This window comes from Equus asinus, chromosome 15 (assembly GCF_041296235.1).
Source record: "Equus asinus isolate D_3611 breed Donkey chromosome 15, EquAss-T2T_v2, whole genome shotgun sequence".
Lineage (NCBI taxonomy): Eukaryota > Metazoa > Chordata > Mammalia > Perissodactyla > Equidae > Equus > Equus asinus.
In genome coordinates this window covers 35,670,658-35,694,935 of record NC_091804.1, presented here as the reverse complement: position 1 = coordinate 35,694,935, position 24,278 = coordinate 35,670,658, and the positions used below count along the sequence as shown (strand labels likewise).

The 24,278-nt window shown below is 45.0% G+C and overlaps 1 protein-coding gene and 1 long non-coding RNA gene across 2 annotated transcripts; one reads left to right on the top strand and one right to left on the bottom strand.

Moving 5' to 3' along the window:
- Positions 1–13: 13 nt before the first annotated feature.
- On the bottom strand, positions 14–6,730 carry WFDC2 (WAP four-disulfide core domain 2). The gene is made up of 4 exons (XM_014859879.3): positions 6,371–6,730; positions 5,650–5,793; positions 2,956–3,108; positions 14–172 (listed from the first exon to the last, which is right to left on the bottom strand). The coding sequence occupies exons 1-3, from the start codon at positions 6,444–6,446 to the stop codon at positions 2,957–2,959; spliced, it is 372 nt and encodes a 123-aa protein (XP_014715365.1). The 5' UTR covers positions 6,447–6,730; the 3' UTR covers positions 14–172; position 2,956.
- Positions 6,731–7,365: 635 nt separating this feature from the next.
- Positions 7,366–14,125, top strand: LOC139040330 (uncharacterized). Its single transcript, XR_011494657.1, has 3 exons — positions 7,366–8,234; positions 11,700–12,313; positions 13,863–14,125. It is a non-coding gene; the product is annotated as an uncharacterized lncRNA (long non-coding RNA).
- Positions 14,126–24,278: the final 10,153 nt, after the last annotated feature.

Here is a 24,278-nt window from a genome sequence, read left to right as displayed (position 1 = left end):
ACGGTTACACCAGTGCTAGAAGTGGTCACTTTATTGGTTGGAAAAGGAAGAAGCTGTGGTCAGCTCAGGAGGGAGGGCAGACGCCAGGAAGAGGGGAGGGCAGCTGGGCAAGAGCCAGACAGGGCAGGTGGAAACTTCCAGGCCCACATTCCTCAGGCTGCGGTGGTTGGAGCTGGAGGAAGAAAATCATAACAATAGCATCAACAGCAATAACCAAAATACTAGACCAGAGTACCTGCAGCATAAATTCTGGACCAAAGCTCCCCCGACTCCACCACACCCACCCCCACACAGCAAAGCCTCACCTTCTTTTTTTTTTTTTTATATGTGACTTGCATTTTTTTTTTTTTTTTGAGGAAGATTAGCCCAGAGCTAACTACTGCCAGTCCTCCTCTTTTTGCTGAGGAAGCCTGGCCCTGAGCTAACAACCGTGCCCATCTTCCTCTACTTTATAAACGCCTCACCTTCTTGAGGCCCCTGGGGCTCTGTCTGCACTTCTCTGCAGGTCCTAGACTCACCTCTTCTGTGTCAGACCATCCCCAGGACACACCCGGGAGTGCCATGGTCCCCACTGACCACTGTGGCCTCCTAAGGGGCCATTGTCGTCGTTTATGTCCCTAAGAATCCCTCCGCCACCAGGAAGTCCCACCATGCTCCATTCTCAGGTTAAGCTGTGATTAGCTGATTGATGAGATCTTATTTAGCTCATTTTATAAGCAAAATAATTACAGCTCAGGGAGGTGAAAGGCTAGTTAAGTGTCAGAGCTGAAATGTGAACCTGGGTCTTCCTGACTGCAAAGCCTGTCCACGCTGTCAGCACACAGGCAGGCAAGAGATGGCTGGCACGACTGGAGAGCTCTGGGCCTAGGGAGACCGTGGTTCCCTCTCAGGCACTGAAGAGCACACCCTGAAATAGCAACCACAGGGCCTTGGGCACGTCCTCCACTCTCTCTGGCCTCAGTCTTCTCATTTGTGCAATACTGGCTTTCATCAGTGACCTGCCAGGCCCTTGGCCGAGAGTTTGTCAAAGGTGCACATGATCAACAATGAGATTCAACCACAGGCCACTTCCAGGTTCTTCCTCCTTCTGGTTCCTCTGCCTGAAACAGCCTCCCCACTGTACTTCAGCAGACTACCAACCCTTCACACATCCTTTAGGACTGGCTCAGGGGCACCCTCTGGGAAGCCTTCCTTGACCACACCTGTTCCCTCCTCCCCCTACCCCTGCCTGGGTGAGGTTTTCCTCCTTTCTGTTCCCACAACACTCAGCCCTTCCCTTCACTGCAGCACTGACCAGAGGCACTGGGAGTGTCTGTCCATCCATCTGCCTCAGCCTGCAATCTCTGTGAGGGAGGGCAGTGGTCACCTTCTCTCCCAGCATCTGGCACAGAGCTGGTGGCACGGCACTCGATCCCCCAACGGGCCAACTAAGCATGTGCTTTGGATGTTGTTTTCCTTTACTTCCTTGCATTTACTTTAGGGCGCCATATTGTTTTATCGTTAGTTTAGGTGGAGGAAGAGAGGCTCCACAATCCTTTCCTCTCAGTGTCAGAGTCACTAGAGGTGGCTGAGGGTAGCGCTGGCCTGCCACAGAGTAAGTGCTCGTCACACTTCAAACACGACCTTGAGGGAGTGAAGTTAGCTGATCTCTACCACGTTTGTCCTGAAAAGCCAAGCTTTTTGGCGAAAGTAAAGATCAACTCTTCTGCCTCCCCGTGGCCATGCAAAGAGCTCCCTCCTCCCCAACCTCTCCAGCCACTGTCCCCACTCCCAGGACACAGCTGCTCTCCCCCAGCTGCTGACTTATTTAAATGCATGTTATGGAAACAAAGGAGTAAATCTTCTCGTTCCCTCACAGCCCGATTCATCAGTAAATATTGTCCCATCTACCTTCACGTATGTCCCAAACCCAGCTACTCCTCTCCCCTGTCTGTCATCTCCCACCTGGTCTCTTGCAGGAATCTCCTAGCTGGGCCCCTGCTTCTGCCGCCGGCCTCTACAGTCTGTTCTCCACAGAGCGGCCAGAGCGATTCCTTTCAATCGAAGTCAGAGTATGACCGTTTCCAAGGGCACAACATCTCCCTGTCAAGACCACAGTCCTTACAATGGCCTGTCAGGGCCCTCACGAGCTGCTCCACTCACCCTTACCTCTCTGACCTTCTCCAACCCTCTCTTCTTTTTTTTTGTTTAGGAACACTGGCCCTGAGCTAACACTGTGCCCATCTTCCTCTACTTTATATGTGGGATGCCTGCCACAGCATGGCTTGACAAGCAGGGCATAAGTCTGCACCCGGAATCCGAACCAGTGAACTCCGGGCTGCCGAAGTGGACTGTGTGAACTTAACCGCTTCGCCACCGGGCCGGCCCCAACCCTCTCCTCTTATACGCTCTCCCTGTGCACCCAGCTCCAGCCTTCTGGCTTTTCCTGGTATGCACCAGGGAATATGCTGCTTTTGCATCTGCCGACCCCTCTGCCTGTAGCCCTCTGCCCAGACATCCTCACGGCGGCCTCCGTCATTGCTGTCAAGGCTTCGCTCAAATGCCGCCTTCTTGGTGGGGCCTTCACTGACTGTCCCATGTGAAAATTACACCACTGCTCCCTGCCCACCCCACCCCCACCCCAGTACCCCTCATCCCACTTCTATTTTCTTTTTCTCCACGGCACCTGCCTCCCTTTACTTGCTTATTGATTTTGTTTATTGTCCGCTAGCATCAGACCATCAGAGAGACATTTCCATCTGATTTGTTCACTCACGGAGCATCCCTAGCACCTAGAGCAGTGCATGGTATGTGACAGACACTCAATAAATATTCGTTGAGTGGATGAAAGTAAATAAATGGACAGGTAAGTGATGAGCGGTATGGTCCCCTAGGTCCACCTTTTCAACCTGCTGCAGCTGTCATCACATGCAGGCATCAATGCACTTCCCTTCCCCCCCACTGCCTCCCACTTACCTTAGAAGTGGGGTGTGACACAGGATACCTTCCCGCAGCCATTTAGGCAGCATTTCATCTTGTCGGGACACTGGCTGTCCACCTGGCACTGGTCCTGGCAGAGGCCGAGCTGGGGGAAGTTAGAGTCCACAAGGGGACAGGAGCCTTGCTTTTCTGAGTAGAAAAGGAGTAAGGAGAAGTGAGCAGAGTGGAAGTAGGGAGATGCACACTTACCCACAGCACACAGAGCTGCCTGCCTGAGCTCATCTTCGGGGGCCCAAAAAGATCGCCTGCAACCCCTCCTCCTTGTGCTCTCTCCATCAGTGGTTTTGCAATCCTAGGACCCCAGTTTGAGTCCCAGCTCTGCCTTTTCCTAACTTCCGTGCCTAGGGCCAGAAATCTCCCAGAGCCCCAGTGTCCTTAGGTGTCACATGAGATCTGAGCTGCCCACATGATGGGGTTGTTGTGCAAGCGATGGAGGCAATATACAAATATTACTTCTCCCTGAGGAATCAAACTAGGATGATGATAATGAGTAACTATAACAATTAATACTTCCTGAGCTCCTTCTATGTGCCAGGCATTATTCTAAACATTTGACATACATCAACTCATATAATCCTCACAATAATCCTCAAAGAGGGAGAGAGAGGTACTGTTAATATTTCCTTACGTTACAGATGAGGAAACTGAGGCCACCAAGAGGTCAAGTAATTTGCCTAAGGTCACACAGAGTAGAGGCAGGATTTGAAATCCAGGAACCTGGCTTCAGAGTCTGTGCACCACACACTATGCTACTTCGTAAACTGTAAAGTGAAGAGTGCATGTGAGGGGTTATACACCTTCAGTCTCTTCACTCACTCCCATACACTCACCCCCATTACAACCACACAGCACCACGGCCGCCCAAACACACTCACTCATCCACGCACAGACAAGCATTCTTCCACTAACACACACACACACACACACACAAAAACACACACACCCCATGCTCTACTTCCTGGGTCGACGAGAAGGGAGCCAGGCTCAATTCCCAGAAGCCTCAGGAGCAAGCCCAGCCAGACACCAAACACAGGCGCAGCCTGGGAGGTTAGCTGCAGAGGACAGGAGTGGCTAACTTCCTAGCACAAAGAAATCCATTCCCTTGCAAAGGGCAAGAGTTCTCGACACTGGGCTACCTTAGGATAAAAGGGAATCAGGAGTGGTTTACTGACACAACAGCCACTGTGTCGAGAGCAGATACTCTCTACCATGACATTTTACATGTTATTTCATTTAGCTCTCACATCAATTCTATAGTTTGGGATTATCATTCCCACTTTGCCGACGAGAAAGCAGAGAGGAATAGCGAGCAGGTGTTAGAACTAAGACTCAGCTACAGCTGGCAACTACAGCTAGAACTAGCTGTCACAGCTAGCAGGTGTTCAAAGTAAGATTCTAGTTCAGGGGGCCATCTGGCCCTGTTCCTCTTCCTGCCTCAGTCTGTCCATCTGAGACAAGGGAACAGCGAAGCCTCTGCCTCCCAGCAGAGCCTCCTTCTCTTGTCCCTCCACCTCTCTCATCTTTCTGTCTGTCCCTTGCTTTCTCTCCCAATCTTCACCTCTCCTTCTGCTCCTCCTCTCTCTGGTCTGAATTAGAGGCCTCCAGACCCAGAAGCTGCCCCTGAGGAGCCAGTCCTCCCTCCACCTGCCACCTCCCTGCTCGTAAGTGTCTGAGGTCTCTAATTACAAGACTTCCCAGCCCCTGCTGGCATCTTTGGAAAACTAACCAAGATGGAACATCACAGGTGCTGTGTTCTGGATAAAGAGCAGGAGTCACAATATCTTGGTACTCCCAGATACCTTGGTACCGGCTTCTAGTCCTCAGTGTTTCCCCCTGAAAAATGAGAAGCTTGGGTTCCATGCTGTCTAAGACCACCTCCTGCTCTGATGGGAGTCCCCATAACCTGCCGGAGGGACTTGAGCTCTAGGAAGTGCCTCTTATGGAGCACCCAAGCTTTCTCACACATTCTCTCTCGCTCAGTCCCTAAAGTGGAAGAGATTGCTTTAAAGATGGGGAACGGGCAGGGGTGCTACGGGAGGAGTCCTGACTTTCTCCAAACCACTCAGGCAAAAGTTAAACCCCCTGCTGTGACTCCTGCCCAGCCACAGGATGTCGGTGTGACCTTAGGCAAGAACCTTTCTCTCTCCCACGCTCACTTCCACATCTTTAAGATGGGCAGGGCGCTCTCTTAAATCTATAAAATCTCCTTCCGCCTAGGAATCCGGGGAGTCTTGTCAGGTCAGGCACCCAAGTCCTTCCCCCAGCGCTGGGGGAGTCCCCAGGGGAGGGACTCCGAGAGGGATGAGCCCCCCAGGCCTTGGGACCCAACCCACCCACCACCAGCCGGGGAGGAAACTGAACTGGGTCCCCTGAATCTCCCGGAACAACGCTCCAGCTGTCGTGTGCCCGGAAGCCCGTCACGCACCAGAGAATTGAATCCAGCTAGGGGTGGGGGTGAGGGGGCAGCCCTCTCCCCGCTGCGCTTCAGCTACGCCTTTGTCTCCCCCGGACCATGCGAGGGAGAGCCAGGGCGGATCTGGTTCCATCCGCCTCAATTGTGCCCGGGGTCCGTGGGTGGGGGAGCACCCCTCTTCCCGGAACCCTGGCGCTCCCGCCTCCTCCCAGCCCACTGCCGCCCCGCCCGCCCCGCACGGCTCGCCCTGGGGTTACCATTGGGCAGGTGGCAGACGCTGGAGCAGCCAGCCTGGCAGCACTTGAGGTTGTCAGCGCATTCTCCATCCGAGAGGCACTCCTTCTTACAGGTCGAGTCCGCCTCTAGCTTGGGGCACACGCCCTTTTTCTCTGCTCCTGTGCCTGGGAGGGGAGTCAGGGGGACGGTCAGTGGAGGACGGGAGCCCCAGTCCCAGAGGATGCCCACCTCCCGCTCCGAGGGTCCCAAATCTCAAGCTCTGAGGAATTCTCAGACTTTGGCCTTAGGCGTTTCCCTTAAAGCCTTCAGAGGGCCCCACCTCCAGGCCAGGGGTCCCCGACACTTGGGAGTACAGGAGTTACCTAACCCTTGGCCTCAGAGCCCTCAATCCTTAGGGAACCCCCGCTCAGCTGAGCATCTAGGAGGTTCCGATGTCTAGGCAGAGGGTCCCCCCTCCGGCCACTGAGCCTCCGGCTCTAGCACAGAGCCTCTCGCCCAAATTTCAGCCTTCAGTGGTCTCCCCACCTCCAGCACATTGGACCCCACACGTTAAGCTCCACGGCCACCACCTTTAGGCACCAGGGATCCCCCAATTTTAGTCTTCATGGGTCTCCCCACTTCCGCCCCAGGAATCCCCACTTCTCCAGGCCCCAGAGAGGCTGCTTGCGCCTCTGCCCGGCCCTGTCCTGGCGCTCCTGGCTCTGCCCCCCTGGGCGCCAGGCCTCTCCCCGCCCCACTCACCTGTGACCGCGGGGAGGTCAAACAGCAGCAGGCCAAGGAGGAGGGCGGCGAGAGGACCGAGGCGGCAGGCAGGCATGGTGCTGAGCCGGGGTGGGGTGCAGGTGTGAGCAGCCGCCAGGATGAGGGGATTTAATGGCGCGCGGGGGGGCGTGGGGTAGGGGCGGGGCCGAGCCAGCGGGGATAGAGGGCTCCGAGGGCACCGCGGGGGGGCTGCCACCTCAGACCATTTCACAATCCCCCGGGATCAGGTGTTACTCTTGGCCCGGGTGGGAACCAGGAACATAAGCGGCTTCCAGGCCCGGCAAGGCACAGCTCAACCGGCTGCAGCCGGACCCTTGTCCACTCCTCCTTCCCCTCCTCCCTCCTGGGGCCTCACAGCAGGGCAGCGGGAGGCAAGGGCTAGGCCCAGAACTCCTGCATTCCCATTCTAAGATCCTGGGGTCTCCTAGTAATGCCCAGGGTCCAGGGAAGGAGGAGGAAAGGGCAGGGCCCCCAGGGAGCCAATCGAGTCTGGGAATTAAGTGGTTGGATTTGGGGTCCATCACATCAGAGTGCAGATCCCTCTTAGGGATTAGTGGTGGAGGTCTAGTGTAACAATACAGAGCACACAGTAGGGGCTGCAGAAAAAGCAGTTGTTATTAATAAGTGGAACCCATTTGACACAAGAAGTAAGGCCCCTGAAGATGAAAGACCAATTAAGAGTCTCAAGCCACTTTGGGTGTGTGTTTCTCTCTCCCCCTCTTTTCCATTCCAAACCCACATCAGTGCTGACTGTGTGCCAGGCTTTGTGTACATCCTCTTATGAGTCTCATGTATCGTCCTAGCAAACCTGTGAATGGAGAGTTACTATTATCATGAGCTGCATGTGACAGATGAACTGAACGCTCAAAGGTTTAGATCCTTCCCCCCAAGGTCCCAAGCAAAGCTATAAAGACAAGGTTTTGAACCCAGGGCTTCTTTCCTCCAAGCCCCTGTTTTTTTTCATTCCATCATAGGCATTCCCTAGGTGGCCACTACGTGACACATACAGGACAAGACAATTGGTGTCGAGAAAGTAATTAAAGGAGCCCTGAGCACTGGCCTTGGGGCGACAGGGTGTGGGTGTGACTCCCACCTCCACCACTTCTCAGCTGAGAGGCTGTAACGACAGGCCCTCCAGCACCGGTTCAACGGACCCTATCTTATCAACAGAGTCAGGAAGAGTGGCTTTTCAGGAACTGAGACTCCTTGTCCAGTTCAGGCCAGTTGAGACCACCAACCCATCAACTGGGCCTGTGCGAATACCCAATAAGTGACCTTTTTGACATCAAAGGGCTGAAAACTCCACCCTCAGATCATACTCACACCACCATTTTGTGAACCTGCACCCTGTGAAGAGGCACGAAGCCTGACTGTTCTTGTGCAGATCGTCAATTACCTCACTTCCCCTTATCGCCAATCATCCATCCCCTGTCCTTCATCCCAGAAATTTTGCCCAAAGCCCTGAATGGGGGAAACAGATCTGAGAGCATATGCCCCTTTGTCCTTGCAGATCAATCTAGCAATAAAGCTTTTTACTCTTCCCCAAAACTGATGCTGTAGTAATTGGCTTTTTTACAATGTGCATCAGGCAAGAGAACCCCAATTTTGTGTGGTAAGAATTTTGGTGACCACAAAGGGATTAGGTCCTGCAACTGCCTGCCCAGGGCTCTGGAGCCCCCAGTGGGGTGTGGGGTCTTTTGCTGACCCTAAGTGACCACCTAGACAATTTTGTCTGGAGGCCTGGCTGATTGGATTCCTGTCTCCCGCTGTGGTGCCCCAGGCCCCCTCAGCACTCTTTTTCCCTTCGAGAGAAGAAATACCTCCAGGATCAGACATCTTTTGGGTGAGTGACCTTGTTAAAATGTGCCTATGCCTAAATTATCTAATAATTTTGTCAGGATTGTGGGTTAGAACCCCCACTGGGGAGATTTTTCCTGGGCTAAAGTCCCAAGGCTAGAATTGTGGGTTCAAGCCCCACTCCAAGGGAAACAGTAAAAGGCTTACAGCTTCTGGGGCACTCAAAGGATCAGGTTAGGGTCCCGAGCTCTGGGCAGGGTCCCAGGGTACCCTGAGTTAGAGTCCCAGAGTATTGGATTTCTGTGTCTGTTCATGCTTATCCGCATCTGACTGTTTTATTAAAATTGGCTCTTTGGGGACTGAATTTCTTGGTGATTATAATAAACTCTTTTTAGAAATTACCTTGTTTGTTGCAGCCATCTTGGGAAAAGCCCCCTACAATGGGAATAACTATAAACACCTGGAAGGATAACCCAGGGTAATTTAAAATTACAGTGGCCACTTTGGACTGTTTTGAGCATCCAAACCGAGGAACAGGGAAAATCTTTTGTCTTTAAAGAGTCAACTGCTCCCCTTTCTGGCACAATTGTTCAAAACCTAAAGGTTCCAGAAGCTGTAAATATTTACAAAGAACTGCAAAATCTAACTAAGCTTGTTTCAGGTCCTAAGGGCATGGCTCCATAATCATCAGGTTGGCAGTCCCCAAAATACAATCATACAAAAATATGCTTGCTCCCCATTTTGTGGTCATAGGTGGTCGGACAGAAATGTGAGTTGCACTCCCTTTTGTGGCTAAGGGTCCTACTAAGCTGCCATCAGCCTCAGGGGAATTACATTGTTCCTTAGAAGGAATGTTCTGATTAGATAAGATCATTTAAAAGTGCACTTTAAAGCAAATAAGTCAAATTCCAAAGTAACCTTATTGCAGGTTTTGTTGCAAAAAGAAAAAAATAAATTATAAAAGGTACCTTAAAGAAAATCCTATTAGGTCTTGGCTTTATGGACAGCTCATTATCTACCTTTGAAGAAGGGCCTAAAGTGAGCCCCTCCCAGAGTTAATGAGACTCAGAGATTTTCTGGAAAACTGCTACACTAGAAATTACTGGAATTGTTCAATACTGCCAGGTATAATTACTGCTCATCCTGGCTGAAACCTGACAAGATATTTGAAAAGATTTAGCAACTTATGATCAGAAATTCAGACAAACTGGAAGCTGATATTCAGAGCCTGATAGGATTTTCTTCCCAGGCCTCCTTCCCTAGGGGAAAATAAAACTAAGCACCCAGGGGAAAGAAGCAATTTAGAGATGATGTGGTTAGACAGGTAGATCAACCTATAAGGTCATTTAAGTTACAACCTGATTTCTGAGGAATTAAGAGCAGCTATCCTGAAAAAAATACTTGCAAAACTAGAGATGCAGCTCTAGAGGCAGTTCAGATTCCACCCATTTCCTTCACCTCAAAAAGTTTGCAACCTCTCCAGGAACTGTTATCTAGCCTATCACCAATTCCTAAGACTAAAGGGAAAAAAAGGAAAGAAAAATGAGTGAAAGAGCACCCTCACCCAAAATCTAGCATCTTAAGTGTCTTCTCCACAAATTTAGTAGAAAAAGCTTAAAACAAAATTTGGATTCAGTTATCCTTTCATAACTAGTGAGCCTTATATTACTGTACCTGATTCATGGCAGTAATTTTTAAAAAATAGCTGTGGAGTGTCTATATATGTGTGTCTGTATATTTGTTATATATATATACATATATATTTATATGTATATATGTGATTTAATTTTTTACCTCCAGATTGTATAACTTCTAAAAGAGCTCTATTTAATTGGCTTAAAGTAAGCACTGATATAAATGTAATAGAAACTAACCCAAATGTTTTTCAAGCTGATATGACATAAAATAATCTTTAGTAGATGAAAGCTTATTTAAGTTTGTTGGTTTGATTGAAATAGACATGTCCTTAAAGTTATCAACATTGGATATGATGCAGATATGCAGCCTTTATTCTACATTTATTGGTCAAATAATCTCATGTTATCTCTGTTACAAAACTGGTTAGCAAAAATAATAACTTAAAATGATAGCTAATTCTGCCTCATGTCTCATGAAGTTTTGTAGGCAATCTACATAATTATTGGGAACAAGTAAACTAAATAGATGTGAAAAAGATAAAAGTATTGGGTGAACTTTTTAACAATAATTATGTGTTATGGTGTATATACTTAACTTCAAAATCTCTTTGGTAACTTAAGACTTTAAAGTTTTTCTAAGTTAAATTAAATGATAGAAAATTCATTGTTTATCTAGGTCATTTTCAAATAATAAAATACAGAAACATTATTGCTATGAAGTAGCATGTTTCTAGAAATTATGAAAAGTATTTATAAACTTGCCAAGCCACAGAATATTAATGTAAAATACAATTTGTAATTGCTTACTTCTTAGTTTTCACTAAAAATTAAGGTCTGTAAGGCTTAAGAATTTGAATTAATATATATGATTATGCCACTAAAAATTAATAAGGAAAACATCTGTCTATTCAAGGAAAGTAAGATGTATATTTTCAGTAAAGAAGGTATAAAGAATGGAAATAGTTTTGTTTTGTTAACAAAGATAAATTTGTCCTAAAGTACTAGGAGGGAAGAAAGATGACATGGGACAAATTCTGAAGATAAAAAGAAAGTTATAGAAGGTTTGTGGAAGAGGAGCCCTGAAGAAAGAGTCTTGTGCATGGTCAAGCTGGCTAAGATTAAAATGAGTTTAATTAAGTGAATAAGCTTTAACATAAAAAGTAAGCTGGTACAAAAATTAAAATTTGTTTTTTTCTCTCTCTTAAAGGGATAATTTTCCTGGACTTTTAGTCTGTTCTCAATAGATTATGAAAAGGTTTTCCTTTCTTTTTGAGTAAGTCTACCTAAAAGACAGAAAGTCTATGTTTTGTCAAAATAGTTTCCTATATTCAAAAAGGTGAAGTCTCTCTATTAAGAAAACTAAGAGTTTTTTTTTTTTGTTTAACTGTCTCTGTTTGCCTTTAACATCTTCTTCTGTCAGCTTGGTTAAATAGACAACTAAGCATTATTTCCTATCTGACCAAGTGTTTTAAAACCTTTTGATATTTTTGACAAACTTCCCCAAAATTCAAACTTTGAAAATTTCCAATGGGGCCCTCGGATTTCTCAAAGAATTTGCTCTATCTTTCTACAAAGAAGGAGACATCAAACTAATTAGGTTTATTTGGTATGTTAAATTACATTGGAAGCATTGTTAAATAAATGATGGTAACCCTACTTAAATTATATTGTGTGGGTAAATGTTATTAATATGAGTCTTAAAAATTATATAAAATTTCTAAAATTCTGATCTGTCCTGGTTGTCAGTGATAATTCTAGTTATTGTCTTAAAGTGTTGTATGTCACAGAAATAAGCAAGTTTCTTTGTCAATTACCCTTTTGAGTCTTTTGTCATTCACAGACAAAATCATTTTTTCACTCTGATGTTTTTGCAGATGTATTTCATATTCAGAGAGATTCATGGAAAGGACTCTGACTCTTGCCCTAGAATGCAGATTTCTGGTAAACTTTCAGATTATAAAACTGAGTGGGGTAAGAAATCACAGAACTCTAATGGAGAAACAGACGACATCATAAAACTGCCAACCAAAGACCAAGATCAGGAATTTATCACATGGGACTGGAAGAACTGATAAGAATGATTATCATTTTTATGACTTCTTGTTTGAGATATTGCTGATTTTTAATGTTTTGTTTTTCCAGATTTAAGGAAACTTTTACTTTCTTCTCTTAAGCTAAATATGACTTATAGTAATTTGGTAAATTATACCTTTGTAAGCAGAATTGAAACTTTTATCTTTTTCTCCCTACGTGATCCTTCCAGAATTTGGAAACTCTTGTGAGTGAATATTCTTATATTCATGGCAATATAGTTACTTATGTAAGTTCAATAAGAATCTGTTCTCCTTATTGCATGACATAATTGGAAACATTGCTTATATTACCAAAGCTTTGACTGGAATGTCATATTTGAGAGGAACATGCACAGACTTCAATATGACCAAAACAGCTTTAAGGGACAAAGATTGACTGTATGAAACAAATAAAGGTGAGTTAAGAAGGACGCTTTCCTGGCAGGTGCAAAGAACCTCAGTATATTTTGGGGAACCTCAAGAGAAGAAAGGAATTCACCCACATCTATAGGTATTGTAGGTAGAGTCTCATGATAAGTCCTTAGTTTGGTTTTCCTGGCCTCTAGAGGCCTTTAAAGTTCAATCTGAGATTCCTTATGAAAAGTTCCAGCAAAGCTGATTTTTTAATTATTATGTTATTGCAGTAACATTGGTTTATAACATTATATAAATTTCAGGTATCCACCATCATATTTTGATTCCTGTGTAGATTACATCATGTTCACCACCTAAAGACTAATCACCATATGTCACCACACACGTGTGCCTAATCACTCCTTTTGCCCTTTCCCTCCTCCCTTCCCCTCTGGTAACCACCAATCCAATCTCTGTTCTCTATGTGATTTGTGTTGTTGTTTTTATCTTCTGTTTATGAGTGACATCATATGGCATTTGACTTTCTCCCTCTGACTTAGTTCACTTAGCATAATACCCTCAAGGTCCATTCATGTTGTCACAAATGGTTGGATTTCATAGTTTTTTATTGCTGGTAGTATTCCACTGTGTATGTATACCACATATTCTTTATCCATTTGTCCTTTTATGGGCACCTAGGTTGCTTCCAAGTCTTGGCTATTGTGAATAATGCTTCAGTGCACATAGGGGTGCATGTATCTTTACACATTTGTGTTTTCATGTTCTTTGGATAAACACCCAGAAGTGGACTAGCCAGATCATATGGTAGTTCTATTCTTAATTTTTAGAGGAATCTCTGTACTGTTTTCCACAGTGGCTGCACCAGTTTGCACTCCCACAAGCAGTGTATGAGAGTTCCCTTTTCTCCACATCCTCTCCAACACTTGTTGTTTCCTGTCTTGTTAATTATAGCCATTCTGATGGGAGTGACATGATATCTCATTGTAGTTTTGATTTGCATTTCTCTGATAGTTAATGATGTTGAACATCTTTTCATGTGCCTGTTGGCCACCTGTATATCTTCTTTGGAAAAATGTCTGTTCAGATCTTTTGCCCATTTTTCAATTGGGTTGTTAGTTTTTTTGTTGTTGAGGTGTATGAGTTCTTTATATATTTTGGATATTAACCACTTATCACATATATGGTTTGCAAGTATCTTCTCCCAATTGTTGGATTGTCTTTTCATTTTGTTGATGGTTTCCTTTGGCAAAGCAGATTTAAAAGAGTCTATATAATCAATTGCTACTCTTGCTGTACTTATGTAAATAAATGGGCCAAGTTTATTGAAACTAGACTTATTTTGCCAACTGTTTAGTCCTAATTTGGCTATCTTTGGTGAAAATGATGGTGATTTTGGAGAGAAAAATCATGTTTCAATAGAAACTATAGAGCACATTTGTGGATATTACATTCTACCTCTGTTAATTGTCTTTGAGGTTTTTGTTTTCTGTCTGTAAACTGGACTGGATCCTGAATTCTTTTAGTCTCCTGAAATATGTGGCTACAAATCTCCAAACTAACATTTTCAATTTTTCCTTCATTTTCATTTAGAATCACTGGGAACTGAAACCACCTTTTTTCCCTGAAGACCCGCAAACTGAAGCCGGATAACTTGATATAAACTTAAGAGAGATTCATGCTGTGTAAGCCACTCAGAAAGATACCTAACACCCATTGGCATCATCAGAGAATTTCAAAGTGCAAAAGATGCTTCCACCCTGACTTCTAGAAATCTTCTTGACTGGCTGCCCCCTGGGCTCAGAAACTGGCTTATAATTTACTCTAACCATTAAACTTGTTTTTCTTTTTGTTTCTATAGAAATGCTTCTTACTTGTTACTGGTTACTGCTTACGCAATATAGGTCGAACTTTGGGAGCCCACCTGTATCACTGTCTTACTAAGAGACTGCTTCAATGAGATGGAACAACCTGTGCCCCTTATAAGCAGGAAGAAGCCAGAGCAGTCATTACCCTATACTCCTTGAGATTGAGGAATGAACAACAAAGAGGAGGGATTTGTAAGCATGGGCCCTCTAGGACCAGTTCAACTGACCCTATCTTAGCAACAGAGTCATTAAGAGTGGTTTTTCAGGAACTGTGACCCTTGTCTACTTCAGGCCAGTTGAGACCACCAACCCATCAATTGGGCCTGAGGGATGAAAAATCCTCCCTCAGATCATACTAACACCACCGTTTTGTGAACACGCATCCTATGAAGAGGCATGAAGCTTGACTGTTCTTGTGCAGATCGTCAATTACCTCACTTCTCCTTACCTTCAATCATCTGTCTCCACACTTCAGACATCCTGGCCCTTCATCCCATAAGTTTTTCCCCAAGCCCTGGATTGGGCAGACAGATCTGAGAGCATATGCCCCTCTCTTCTTGCAGATCAATCTAGCAATAAAACTTTTTTCTTTTCCCGAAAACTGATGCTGTAATAATGGCTTTTTAAAAATGTGCATCAGGCAAGAAAACCTCAATTTTGTTTAGTAACAGGACCTTGAGTGAATCACTTCTCTTTTCTGAACCACCATTTTATCATCTACAAAGATGATAATATAAGAATTCAAGGAGAACAGGAATGTAATGTTCCTGCCGTGGAGGAGCTGTGTACTCCTTGAGGGCTAGGCCACACTAATTTACACAGGAACCCCAGCCCTGACACTTAATGGGTACTAGATAAGTGGCTGTGAATGCTTGATAAATGGCGTCTACTGTTACTAAGGAGACTGATATATACACCCCAGGCTTTAGAATCCAGGCTGGTAAATGCCAAAACAGAGCTACCCAGTGAGTTAGATAAGAAGTGCCTTAAACATAACAATCTGAAGTTCTATAAACCCCAGGAGGATTTTGCTGCTGGAAGCTAGAGGGAGTCTGGGGCAGTGACCATTGGGTTGACAGGTGAGTAGGACTTCGTGACATGAGTACATCCACCACTTTCCCCACAGATGGATCCTGGCAAAAGTGGCTGAGAATGCCTCCCCCAGCTTCTCATGCCCAGTCTGGGGACTAGGGGACTAGAGACATGCCATTGTTGGGAGGGGCCAGTGCTGTTTACTCTGCCTCAGAGAACAGTCAATAGCAATGAGGCAGGAGGCAGGTAGGGGTGAAGCACTGGGCGGACTCCTGAAACTCTGTCTAGGGCACACAGAGGACACTTTGACTAGCAGACGGATTTAGCGTGTAGACCCAGCTGGCAGCTGGACATTCAGCCTCAGGCACTTCTGCCCACAGCTATTTCTGGGACGTACCCAGCTCCCCAGGCCGGGAAACTGCCTGGCTTCACCCGGCCCCTGGTCTCTCTGGCTCACCTGCTGATTGGCTCTGTCTTACAGGAATGCGGATTAGGAATGAGGCCAAGGGGATGCGGTGGGGCAGAAGGATGGAGAAGAAAGTTTCATCGGTCAATGGCCCATAGTGTGCAAAAGGTGTTTCACTTTTGTGATGCTGGGTGCCATGATAGGTACATTCATATATTTTCTGTTCTATATAAAACGCAAAAGGGGCAGAGTCTTTAGAGCCAAATACATCCAGGTTCAAATCAAGGGTTGGCCACTTCCTGGCTGTGGGACTTCGAGCAGCACTTCACTGATTGGAACTGCGTCTTCCTCCCACCAGGAGTAGCATCACAATTGTTTTGCAGGATTATTTCAAGGATTAAAGGGAAGGAGCATAAACCAGAGTTTGCAAATCTGGCTAGAACATATATATGTTAGCCTACACAGTACATTTAAAAAATTTGAATGTGTTGCCGAGATATGAACGTGAGAGATTTCACATAAAAATAAGTTTCTAGCTTCTCTTGGGAAAAAAAAAAAGATCTGGCAACACAGTCCCACAGTCTTACAAACAACCATCAACTAGAGCAGGGGGTCTCAAACTTGAGCAAGCATCAGAATCACTCAGTGGGCTTGTTAAAACACAGGCTTTGATAGACAAAACTTAGACTACTGGTGGTGAGCACAATGAAGTCTATCCAGAAACTGATAAATAATAATGTATTTCCAAAATTACGCAATATTATAAACCATTATTATCTCAATAAAATTACTGGGGGAAAAAAACCCAGGTTTTGAGATCACCACCCCCAGAGTTTTGATTCAGTAGGTCTGGGGAGGGACCTGGGAATGTGCATTCTAGTGTTTCCAGGTGCTGCTGATACTGCTGGGCAAGGGACTACACTTTGAAAACAATGAACTAGAGCTAAGTAGACTTGCTCTTGGGGCTGGCCCAGTGGCACAGTGGTTAAGTGCACACCTTCTGCTTCAGTGGCCCGGGGTTTGCTGGTTCAAATCCCAGGTGCAGACATAGCACCACTTGTCAAGCCATGCTGTGGCAGGCGTCCCACATATAAAGTAGAGGAAGATGGGCACGGATGTTAGCTCAGGGCCAGTCTTCCTCAGCAAAAAGAGGAGGATTGGCAGCAGATGTTAGCTCAGGGCTAATCTGCCTCAAGAAAAAAAAAAACTGCTCTCTGTTTATAAGGGGAGCATTCTCTCCAGTTCCCCATAATCCCCACCATTTCTTATTGTCTCACATGTCCCCACCCCCACTCTAACTACTTCCATGCACATTACTCTCCTGGCCTAGAGGGCGTTTAAAATTGTGACCTCCTGCGTAGGTGCATAGTAAGTGTTCAAGAAAAGGTAGCTTGTATTTATTTAACAATCTTATGAATTAAGTGTAATTATTCCCATTTTACAAATGAAGAAACTGAAATTCAGCTAGGCAAATTCAATGGCTTGCTGGAGGAAACACAGCCAGTAAGTCAGGAGGAAGACGCTTGCCATAACCTCTTAGTCACGTAGTCCCAGTTATTTCAATATGACACACACATGCATCCATCTGAGGTTAACCAAGATGATGCATCAAAAATTTCGACATGACTTTATGAGTGTAAAATAATGTTTCTCAAGGAAGAAAAGGAAGACAGGAAATACGAAAGAAGGAAAGTTTTATAATGGGAGGTGATATTAGTCAGCTATAGACCTGCCGACTCTAAGATTGTAAACAGGTTAACATTCAAGATTTGAGAAACTCCCAGGAAGAAAGAGGATGTCTTCAAACACACAATGGGGCCTTGTCCTCTTGGACTGTTGGATCCACTTAAACTTCCTTCACTCTACAGAAGGCTCTCCTTGTCATGTAGCATCCATTGGTCCTTGTTCTGATAACAATACCCTGATTTTGCTTTGGGGGAACCACTCTTCCTCCTCCTGGGATGGGGTGGGGGGGTCTTGACAATCAAAGTGCCTGCCCTATCTCCAGACAAAGAGTGGCCAATCAGATACTCTGCCTGGAATTTTAATCTTGAGCAATAAATGACATAGACCTGAAAATGTATGGAGCTCATTCAGAGGTGCTCTGGGATAACCACAGTTCTGCCTTGTTTACCATCCTTTCCGAGCTGGGTTCTTTTAGTGTCCTTTCCATAACTGGCTTCTTTTAGCATTCCCTGAAGTTCCACAAGCTAAACGAAATCAGTTAGTGCTCTTGGTTGCAAGCAGAAGAATCCACTGGGGGCTAACTTAAGGGTTCAATGATGAAGAGGGAACGGATGCCCACCACATCGCCACACCATTCTCACAAATTCCTTCTCTGCTTAAAATAGCCAGAGTTAGTTTCTACTGCTAGCAACCAACAAGACCTGACTGTCTGTACTGGGGTCGCCACCATGTTCCTCATTTCCAAATCCAATGGCCTTTTCTTGGCCTCTTCCTCCTCTAACCCACAGTTAAGGCCCTCATGGCATAAACACAAGTGTTCAAACCAAATTCTGAATGCAAAAATGTTTTTCCTTGTGGCGTCAGTGCAAAACCCATGAAAAGCAGAGCTTCCCTATTTGAAGTGCTTTGAGTCCCCTCTTGTGAAACTCCAGCACCCTTGAGGGCACAGCTTTCAAACTTCTTTTAGAGGACAGGCTTTGGAGTCAGAGTCTTGAGTTGAATTCTAACTCCTGCCATTATTGGTTATGTGACTTTGGAGAAGAGATTAAACCTCTGAGCTTCAGCTTGTTTGACTTAAAAACGAGAATAAAACCTCCCAGGGTTGTTGTGAGGTTTAGACGGGGAGACGGATGTGCAGTGCTTGACACACAGTACGTGCTCAACAAGTGGTAATGCGTATTATTATATTATTGTATTATCCCGCTCTCATGGTTTCTCAGAGATTCCACAGACTCAGTGACTTTTACCACTACATCAAGATAGGGAACTCATTCTGCTATTTTTGCCTTCCGGGGTACCCAGCAATCCCCTTACCTTCTCTGAGCCTCAGTTTCCTCATGTGTAAAACGGAATGATGACACCCTCTCAGGACACCTTTGAAGAGCTATCTGTGATCACGAATATAAAGTACTAGCAATGTGCCTGGCACATAGTAGGTGCTCAGTACATGTCAGTTTCCATCCTCTCACCCTGTCTCTGAGTCTACAACACTCAATCGCTTTTTCCATTCTTCATCTTGGTCTTTTTCATCCTTAGGTTCTGGCTTGGCTCTTTGACTAGGGTAGAGTATTTCCACCTCAGTAGCCCATCTTCTCAAACTCAACACCATCATCAGTTAGACCAGGTAAGGCTCCTGCCTCATCGTTTGGGGCAAGAGGTTCACAATCGCAGCATCACTGTTGACTCTTCCTCTTCTTCCCTGTCCGGTGTCACTAAGTCCAAGCTTCCTTCTGAACATCTTTCACATGCATCTATTGCCCCCTCTGCAGTGCACGCTCTTGTTATCTCAAGCCTGGATGATCATACGCACCTCTATATCCTTCTTAACTCCATACTATTGTATATCCTCGCTTGGGTGTCTAAGTTTCATCCCAAACATAACATCTCTGAAACCAAATTCTTGATTCCCACCACGTCCTTAACCTGCATCTCAGTAAATGGTGACTCAGTTTTCCCACCGCTCAGGCCAAAAGTCTTATAATTATCCACAACTCCTCTCTTTCTTTCATAATCCCCAGCAATATAACAGCAAAGCCTGTTGACTCTGGTTTCAAATATATAAATATGTCCAGAATCCACTTCTCACCATTTCCACCATTCTTGCCTGGTCCCAATATTGTTGTTATGTTGGCCTCCCTTCTGTCTATTTTATCCATTTTCCACATGCAGACACATATGTGTCGGTGTCGCAATCCAATGTACACATCAGGATAGATGCGGAGAGGGCTGATGGCCACTCAGAGTTTATTATAACCAGCATTTCAATATATACATAGCTTACAGCTGTTAAACATACACAGGTGTTCTGGATGAAGTAATTAACGAATGCCAAGAATTCTTAGCGATTTCTCAAGGAGCCCTCCCTTGGCCTCTGTTTTGATATTATCATGTTATTGCTGTGCTCCCCTATATTTTTATCTGGGAGCAGGCAAGGTCTCTTAGGCAACGGTCCCTCCTGCTCCCGATATCGATATCGTTTCTCCATCTGTGTCCCTGGGCGGCCGCCACCTGGCTTACATTGCACCCCCCCGCCCCACCCCGCTCCCCGAGGTCTTACCCGTCATTGGCTAACCGGCCTTCTCACCTCCAGGTCACAGTTTGTTGGCAAGCCTTTTCCAGTGATTATTAACCCTTCCTGTGTCAGGGGTGGCTACATTTCCCTGCTTTTTGTTTTTTAAAGCAAGGAAGGCGTCATGTTGTGCTGAGGCCAGAAGGCCCATGATAACCAATGCTAGCTCTTGTTGACTTTGTTGTTTTTTCAGGGAGCACAGTAGACGTAAAACATAAACTATTAACATGGATAATATCAAAATCACACCAGCATTAACAAATATGCGTAAATTGAGGCCCGAGAACCAATTGGAGGGCTCTAGCCAGTGTAACCCATTTTCAATGTCTTGAAATATTTTTTGAGAGAACACCTTATGTACTTCTTGTAACTGCCTCTCTAACTGAGCTTGTAGCCCAGTGATGTCATTGGCCAGGGAGGTATTAAATGCCCCCTGTAAATGTTTTTTATTTCTTGCCAAGATGTCAGTGAGCTATTATACAGTAGGGGGGTAACCCATTGCATGGTAAATTGCCAGTCACATTTTAGTTTCATACGCATATATAATACATTTTGCTGCTCTCCCAACCACTCTACTGCTGCCTCTGATGCCTGCAATCCTGACATTAGCCCTTTATCAATATCTACCTGTGTCTGTAATTCTTGAGTGACATTTACCAAGACGGACTCCACCTTATGGGCTGTTTGAACACTGTTAACCAAGGCAGTAGTAGCTGTAGCGGCTGATACAATGATAACCACCGCGGACACAATGAATGCGATTAGCGTAGCCAAAAACTGCTTAGGGCATAATTTTCTCATGGACTCAAGGAGGATATGTAGAGCATGCTCTTCGGACCATGTCCAACTTAGAGAAACAGGTAACCAAACATGTGCTCTTCTTTTAACACCATTAGACAGGTCACATTCAATGAGGTTACATTATAATGTGTTAAACAATCAGAATACCAATATGGGGGAGAAATATTAACCACATACATACCAGAAGATTCTTGGATAGCAGGGACACTGTTTCCCCATAATAACACATAAGGATGGGTGGTACAAATCATAACGGTATCAGAAACATTTTTGACCAATGTTAGTAAATAATTGCCAGTTTCATTCCCATACTTGCCATGGGACAATCGTCGTGATATAAAGGCAACCCGATCCTCCATATTCCTTTGTGAGGCGGCTGCACACTGTCTCATTGTAAGATAGTTGTAAAAGGGGTCCAGATAGGCTGTGTTCGCTCCATGTCATAGGTTTCTGACTTGATCTGTTGAAGGCCCAAGTATGATTGTCACTCAAAAGATGTCCATGAGGTCCCTAATCCAGCACGTTGGCCCCAAAGATGTTGCCCCGCCTTGGATATGCTGTACGGCAAGGGGACCACTGTACTGAGTAATGTTTGTAACACCAATCAGTTTTTGGGCGGCAAATTGGGATGGAAGGAATTTGTGTGACATTACTTTTGTCTTCATAAGATGTTGATATAGCAGTAATGTATGTCACATTGGCTGCCTGTTGTCCTTTCTCAGGTTGGTAATACAAATACATTTGTTCCTGAAAGGTGACACATGTTGTGCTTTTGTTTTAATAAACCATACAAAAAAGTGAATTGTTAGCGTACATCACCAGGGGTTCTTCTTCCTTTTGGTGCAGGCCTGTATGTTGTTGTCGGGGTACCCTGGTTCCTCCTGCCCAATCAGAATCATTAGAGGACAAAGGGGGTTTGGCATGCCACAAAGTAACCGGAGTAGAGAGAGGAGGATTAGGAATAAAGGCCCAATATGTGAGATTCTCATGCTCAGAAATCACCTCAACATGCATTAGAGAAGAAAAGAGGAAAAAGAAAAAAACTGATTTACTTATCTGTTTGTCCATTTTCCGGGTATTCCAGAGCAGGCCATGTGCGTTTTGATGGAATGCACTCAATGCCTTTATCTGTCAAAACACAAAGAGCTCCTCTCTTCCCACATTTAACCATAAAGGGGCCCTCCCAGATATCCATATAAGGCCGTTTTAATCCACACTTTGCCAAGATATTGTGTCAAAACAGATGTGTGTAATGTGGCCTTTGTTGGGCCATATGGTTCTGAGTTTGACCCATATATCTTTCTGCAGCTGTTGTGCCATCCTCTGCTAGATTCAAAAAATTTAAAGTAAATAAGGCGAGATTGAGAATACCTTGCAGATCATCCTTATAATACTCATTTCCCCCTTTCATTTTTTGTAAAGCAGCCTTCAGCGTTCTATGACATCACTCAATAATAGCTTGTCCCGTAAAATTATAGGGGATGCCAGTTTTATGGATAATACTCCAACTTGCACAAAATTGGCGGAAAATTTGCGCTGAGAACTCGGGGCCATTATCAGTTTTAATGCATGTAGGAGACCCCACGAAAGCAAATATAGCAAGCCAATGACGAACGACTCATTTAGCGCTATTTTTTGTACGTGCCGATGCGAAAAGAAATCGAGAGTGAGTGTCAACAGAAGCGATAATATACTTGAAACGTCCAAAAGACAGAAATATTGTTGTGTCCGTTTGCCAAAGATCATTGCTGTATAGTCCATGAGGGTTAACCCCAATAGCAGCAAAGGGAGAGGTGGCTAGGGAAGATTGTTGACAGGCTGGGCAACCGGCAATTATTTGTGCAGCCTGTCGTTTTGTTAAGTGAAAGCGCAAGCGCAGGGCTGGAGCATTGCAATGATGTAAGGCCTGAAACGAACGTGCTGCTGTAAACGCAGGACAGTCAAGTCAAACATTAGCTACAACAGAATCAACAATATCATTCCCTTGAGATAAAGGACCAGGAAGAGGAGTGTGAGAGCGTATGTGTGCAATAAAGCAGGAGTGAGTTCACTGGGACAACAATTGCTTGATTTTCAGAAAATGAGTGAAAATATCTTGTGTGGTTTGATGAAAGTTTAAAACGGAGGGCAAAAGCGGGACAGCATTAGCTACATAAGCAGACTCCGTAAGAATATTCAAAGGAACAGAAGGAAATGTGCACAGCTGCCACTTCTGCAATTTGAGTAGTTGAATGTCCATGAGAGACTTTGGTCTGCCAGTCATTATTGGCAAGCCAAGCTATACCGGATTTTCCAGTTTTTCCGGAGCCATCAGTGAACACGGTTAAGGCATCAGGAATAGGTTGGGAAGAGATAACCGAGGAAATGATCAAATTGAGAAGATGTGCAAGGTAAAAAAAATGGTCTGAGGGTCAGCGCCTCGCAATTGTAAACACCGCAAACGTCCCCTTTGAATAACCTCCGCTATTCCATCAAAATATGTATAGAGTACCTTAGCTGGTGTGTGGGGCAAGTATATCCACTCCAAGCATTTTATAACCTTGCCCGCTTTTTGAAAGACGACAACAGTCGGACTCTTAGGTGTGTTTATCACATAAAGGCATAAGGGAATTTCTGGATCAAAGCGATTTAAAAATTGGGAGATCAGAGCCTTGTTTACTAGGCTTACTTCTTGTTTTGTCTCAGGGAGAAGAGTGCGCGTAGAAGAGGGGGAAGAGTCGCCATGTAGCAAGGAAAACAAGTGACTCAGAGAATGTGTGGGGATGCCAAGAAAAGGACGCATCCAACTGATATTTCCTAAAAGCTGTTGCAATGTAACTAATGTCAAAGTATTGGGCATGGAAATAGAGGGAATGCATGGCTTTACCAGGTGTCTATCAATCATTAATCCTAGAAATTTCCAGGGGGAGATAAACTGTACCTTATCTTGAGCCATAAGCAGGCCTTTGCCTTTTAGCAATTCAGTTAATTGTTGGTATGCTGTTAACGAAAAATTTTTAGTTGGCGCTGCTAATAAAATATCATCCATATAATGGTAAAGTTGTATAGTAGGGTATTTGCTTCGAAAAGTTAGTAAGACATATCCTACTAATTGTTGGCATATGGTAGGACTGTTTTTCATGCCCTGAGGCAAGACCTTCCACTGATATCTCTGGGGGACCTCTTGATTGTTATAAACTGGGACAGTGAATGTGAGCTTTTCCCTATCAGCGGCGCACAAAGGTAGAGAAAAGAAACAGTCTCTAATGTCAATAACAACAATTTGCCAATTCTCAGGTATTGAAGAAGGGTTTGGCACTCCCTTCTGTGAAGCCCCCATAGGTTGCATGACAGCATTAACTGCCCTCAAGTCCTGGAGTAATCTCCATTTTTCAGATTTCTTTTTTATCACAAATACTGGGGTGTTTGAGGGTGCAATATGGCCTAATTTTAGTTGCTCCTGTACTAGCATATTTAAAGCGTGTAATTTTTCTTTTGGAAGGGGTCACTGATCTATCCATACAGGCGTGGCAGTTTTCCATTGAATAAGTATGGGAGGAATGTTAATAACATCAGCTGCCCCCAGGAAAAAGGCTTAACGTTTAGAGATAGTTGCCATTGAGAAAGCAAATCTCACCCCTGTTGAGGAAAATAATCCATAACCAATC

Bases quoted from the DNA above. Each gene is read 5' to 3' on its own strand.
- WFDC2 (XM_014859879.3), bottom strand. From the start codon at position 6,446: ATGCCTGCCTGCCGCCTCGGTCCTCTCGCCGCCCTCCTCCTTGGCCTG. The intron at 5,794-6,370 runs GTGAGTGGGGCG...CTCCCCTCCCAG, and splicing joins TGACCTCCCCGCGGTCACAG to GCACAGGAGCAGAGAAAAAG. The intron at 3,109-5,649 runs GTAACCCCAGGG...TTTTCTACTCAG, and splicing joins CGTCTGCCACCTGCCCAATG to AAAAGCAAGGCTCCTGTCCC.